The sequence below is a fragment of the Pelecanus crispus genome, chromosome 1 (assembly GCF_030463565.1).
Source record: "Pelecanus crispus isolate bPelCri1 chromosome 1, bPelCri1.pri, whole genome shotgun sequence".
NCBI classification, from domain to species: Eukaryota; Metazoa; Chordata; class Aves; order Pelecaniformes; family Pelecanidae; genus Pelecanus; species Pelecanus crispus.
The window spans coordinates 220,348,281-220,352,753 of NC_134643.1; the positions used below are offsets into that span (position 1 = coordinate 220,348,281).

Consider the following 4,473-nt stretch of genomic DNA (forward strand, 5'->3'; position numbering starts at 1 on the left):
CATCCTGGATGACAGTAATGATCCCAGCATTCAACCTTTTTTTTTTTTTTAAAAAACCAAAGACAGCAAAAGCCCTGTTACCTCTTTATTCTCATTTCTTATACTACCTTTTAAAATAAAGCAGGAAATGTGGCCAGCAGCTGGTCCCGTCTCTTCTGCCCCAACACAGCTGAATCCACTTTAGCATAAAGAAAAACAAGGATGCTAAATACACATATACTTTATCACACAGTGATGTTTCACAAAGAAAAATCAAACTCCTTTTATATTGATAAACACTCAATAGGGTCTAGCACCAATAAAGCAAATGACTGGGAGAAAACGCCTTCACCTTCTACTTAGCCTTAAACACAATATTTAAGGCTTTAAGAAACAAGACTTCAGAAATACTAAAGAGATTCTTTTTTTCCAGCAGTTAATAAATGAAACAGTTTTAGGAAAGTCTATTCTTTGTGAAACCTCACTTTACATATTATCATTTTCACAATCCTTCTTCCCCCAACTGACATACATATAAATAACCTAAACATTATAATACAACTGAAAAAACAACCCACTCATCTTTTGTGATAGGGAGAAACACTGACTAGTACAAGAAAACACACACTATTGTTTGTCAAACTATTTTTCCTCCTATCTCAGTTAATTATGGAGCATTTTTCAAATCATTAGCCTCAAGATACATATTCGCCTCATCTCCAAACTGTGCTTAATTATATAACGTTATAGATTTCTGGATACTGTAAGAGGCTAAATTAAGAACTCTACAGTAAGATTAAGCACATGCATATACATGCAATATCTTTAAAATTTAAAGCGACTTTGAAGTAACATAGGAATTTCGGTGTGCACGGGCACAGAGATTTACTTAAGGGAAGCTAAAGTAACGAGTTACTTCGATGCACTGCATTCTTCAAACCGCAATTCTCGTTAGAGGTCCATGCAAAAACGTGACTCCTCTACGTTAGGATTCCACTGTACAGATATAACCAGTGTTGGGGGTTCTGTTTAATCGGGAAAAACTCCGCATCATGAATTACAGCAAGCTAGAGAAGGACTTCTTAAAGGTACCGTGCATCCCTAACACTAGACAGTATTTTAAACCAACAGGTCACAAATTTTTTTTTTTTCCATTTAAAAAGCAATTTACTTACACTTTTGGGGCAGTCCCCTACGATAAATGGCCGTCAATGTCACATCCCCTTTATTAGCATATTTTCCCTTTTCAGTTCATCAGATACTTAGTTTAATAGAAAAGTCCTATTTCAAATGGCATAAGCATTTATTTTTTTAGGTCAAAACGTAGCTCACGTATTGGCTACTATGTGCATATTCATTTAAAAAAGGAAAAGTGGAAAACAGCTAATTAGAACGACGTGACTGTAATTTTCACTGCTAGTTATCATCCAGAGCTAGAAACATTTTGGCAGAGTAGGCCAAGGACCAGAGAAACCATTTCCTGAACCAGTCATTACAAGAGACTGGCATAAGCAAAGCAAGCTGTCTGATACCGCATTATGGGAATATATTGATCCTTACCAGGTTGCGAGGTGGCAAACGACTGTTCTTTAACCCCTACACAACGGAGCCTGGCAGGGCAAGCACCTAAAAGAGAAACTGTCAGAGAGGTTTTAATAGTAATGTATAACTGAGATGCAGTACAATTTTATATGCATGCTTTCTTTTGCCGATCATTACTATTTTCTTAAGTCTGTCCAGTGACGATGTCTTAATGAAGTTTTTGGTTTGGTTTTCTAAGCAAGCATTTTCGGCTCCTCAGGATAAGCAGGCTAGACACTATCTGACTCAAGACCGGGTAGTCAGCGTTATCTTTACTGGCAACTGCGAAGTGGAACCGAGCACACCTTCGTGCGTCAGGTCGGCATCATCTTTTCGCCCGAGCGCTGCAAACGGGCTCTGGCGGCACCTCTGCGTGTGTACGCGCGCCTCCGCTTGCACAGCTTTGCACGATTCGCACAATTACCGCACCGCCGCGCACGGCTCTGCGCGATTTGCACAATTATCGCACCGCCACGCACGGCTCTGCGCGATTTGCACAATTACCGCACCGCTGCAAGCCGATTTGCACAATTATCGCACCGCCGCGCACGGCTCTGCGCGATTTGCACAATTACCGCACCGCCGCGCACGGCTCTGCACGACTTGCACAATTATCGCACCGCCGTGCACGGCTCTGCACGATTTGCACAATTATCGCACCGCCGCGCACGGCTCTGCACGACTTGCACAATTATCGCACCGCCGCGCACGGCTTTGCACGACTCTCACGCCAGACGGGCTCAGGCCACTACCGTCCGCACGCCAGATGTACGTGACCTTTGACCAAGGCCACCATCTGGCTCCCAACGTGCCGTTCGAGAGAATTTTTTTTCTTTTTTTCTTTTTTTTTTGTGTTACCCTGGCCACCTAAGCGCCAGGCTCCCCTCCTCCGCATCTCCCCCAGCACCACCCCATCACCACTGTATTTATTCTCTTCCTCCGCACCATCGCCTGCTTCCTCCGCCACGACGCGAGGCCCCTTAGGGGCGAGAACCCCACGAGTACTTGCAGCAGGTACTTGACCCTACATTTTGAAGGAGGCCGCCGCTCGCCGCGCACAGATGGAGCAGAACTCCACCGACACCTGGTCCCGGTCCACGTGGAGGCAGATGCCGCCGGGGGCCGCCCACTCCTCCTCCAGGCCGGCGGGCCGGGAGCTGGGCAGGGCGTAGTCGTGGTCGCTGCTCTCGCCGGCTGGCTGGAGGTGCTGCTGCTGGCGGCGGGGGCCGCCCGTGGCCCTGAAGAGGCTGGTGCCGAGCTGCAGCCCGCCGGCGCGGATGCCGGCCAGGCGGCTCAGGAGCTGCCCCAGAGCGCTCTGGTTAGCCAGCACGGCCCGCAGGTAGCTGCTCTCCCGCTCCAGCTCTCGCAGGCGGCGGCTCAGGCCGCGGTTGCGGTCCCGCAGCTGCCGGTTCTCGGCAGCCAGGCCCTGGAGGCGGCTCTCCAGCCCCAGCACGTACTGCTTCTTCTTCAGCCGGTTCAGCCGCGCCGCCGCCGCCGCCTTCAGCCGGCTGCCGGCCCCGCCGCTCCGCCGCCCGGGCGCCGCCGGCCTCTGGGCCTGGCCCGGCGGGGGCAGCGGCTCCGGTTCCCCGCAGAAGCAGCCGCTCAGCTCCGCGTCCAGGTCCCAGTCCGGCCGGGCCGCCTCCAGCAGGTCTCCCAGCTCCAGCCCCGGGAACCAGTCCTCTTGCTCCCACACCTCCAGCGGGCCGCCGGGCGCCTCCGCCTCCTTCTCCTGCCGCCGCGGCTCCGGGGCGCCCACCTCCCGCCGCGGCGGCGGCTGTTGTTTGGGCCGCGCGGGGCCCGGATCCCCTTCCCCGCCGCCATCCCGCCCTCTCGGGGCCTGCCCCGCGCCGGCGAGCGGCCAGACGGCGCCCGAGGGGCTGGCTCCGCCGGCGGAGGCCGCCAGCAGCTGGGTGAGGCTGTGGCGCATGGCGGCGGCGGGCGGGGGCCCGGCGGGCCGGGCCGGAGCAGGGCGGCGGGCGGCGCGGGCCGGCGGTGGCGCCGCGGTGCCTGTCGGGAGGCGGCGCGCGGAGCTGGGGGGGGCGGCGCCACTGCGCCCGCGCGCGGGAAAGCGGCGACTGCGGGGGGGGGTATGTGTGAGGGGGGGGGGGGGGGGTGCGATGGGGGGGAGAGTGAGTGGGGAGGGGGTGTGGGGGGGGGTGCGGGCCTGTGCGCGTGACTGAGGGGGTGTGGAGGGGTGTGTGCGTGGGGGGGGTGGGGGGGGAGAGTGGGCGGGGTGAGGGTGTGGGGGGGGGTGTGCGAGAGTGTGGGGGAGAGTGGGGGGTGTGGGAGAGTGGGGGGTGAGGGGGTGTGGGAGGTTGGGGGGGTGAGGGGGGGTGTGGGGGTGTGAGTGGGGGGTGTGTGTGGGGGGTGGGAGGGTGGAGGGTGTGGGGGGGGCGAGGGGGTGTGGGAGGGTGGGGGGCTGTGGGGGGGTGGGAGTGGGGGGTGTGAGGGGGTGTGGGAGGGTGGGGGGGTGTGAGTGGGGGGGTGAGGGGGTGTGGGAGGGTGGGGGGTGTGAGTGGGGGGGTGAGGTGGTGTGGGGAGGTGGGTGTGAGGAGGGGGTGTGGGGGGGGGTGGGGGGGGGTGAGGGGTGTGGGGGGTGTGAGTGGGGGGTGTGGGAGAGTGGGGGGGGTGAGGGTGTGAGGGGGGTGTGCGAGAGTGTGGGGGAGAGTGGGGGGTGTGGGAGAGTGGGGGGTGTGAGGGGGGGTGGGGGGGGTGAGGGGGTGTGGGAGGTTGGGGGTGTGAGTGGGGGGTGTGTGGGGGGGGTGGGAGGGTGGAGGGTGTGGGGGGGGCGAGGGGGTGTGGGAGGGTTTGGGGCTGTGGGGGGGTGTGAGTGGGGGGGGGTGAGGGGGGGGTGAGGGGGTGTGGGAGGGTGGGGGGGTGTGAGTGGGGGGGTGAGGTGGTGTGGGGAGGTGG

General features: G+C 57.6%; 1 protein-coding gene across 1 annotated transcript; it reads right to left on the bottom strand.

The window, feature by feature from the left end:
* Positions 1-1,560: 1,560 nt before the first annotated feature.
* On the bottom strand, positions 1,561-3,487 carry CREBZF (CREB/ATF bZIP transcription factor). The gene is made up of 2 exons (XM_075727851.1): positions 2,589-3,487; positions 1,561-1,617 (listed from the first exon to the last, which is right to left on the bottom strand). Exons 1-2 carry the CDS (start codon positions 3,485-3,487, stop codon positions 1,569-1,571), a joined length of 948 nt encoding a protein of 315 aa, XP_075583966.1. The 3' UTR covers positions 1,561-1,568.
* Between the last annotated feature and the right edge of the window lie 986 nt (positions 3,488-4,473).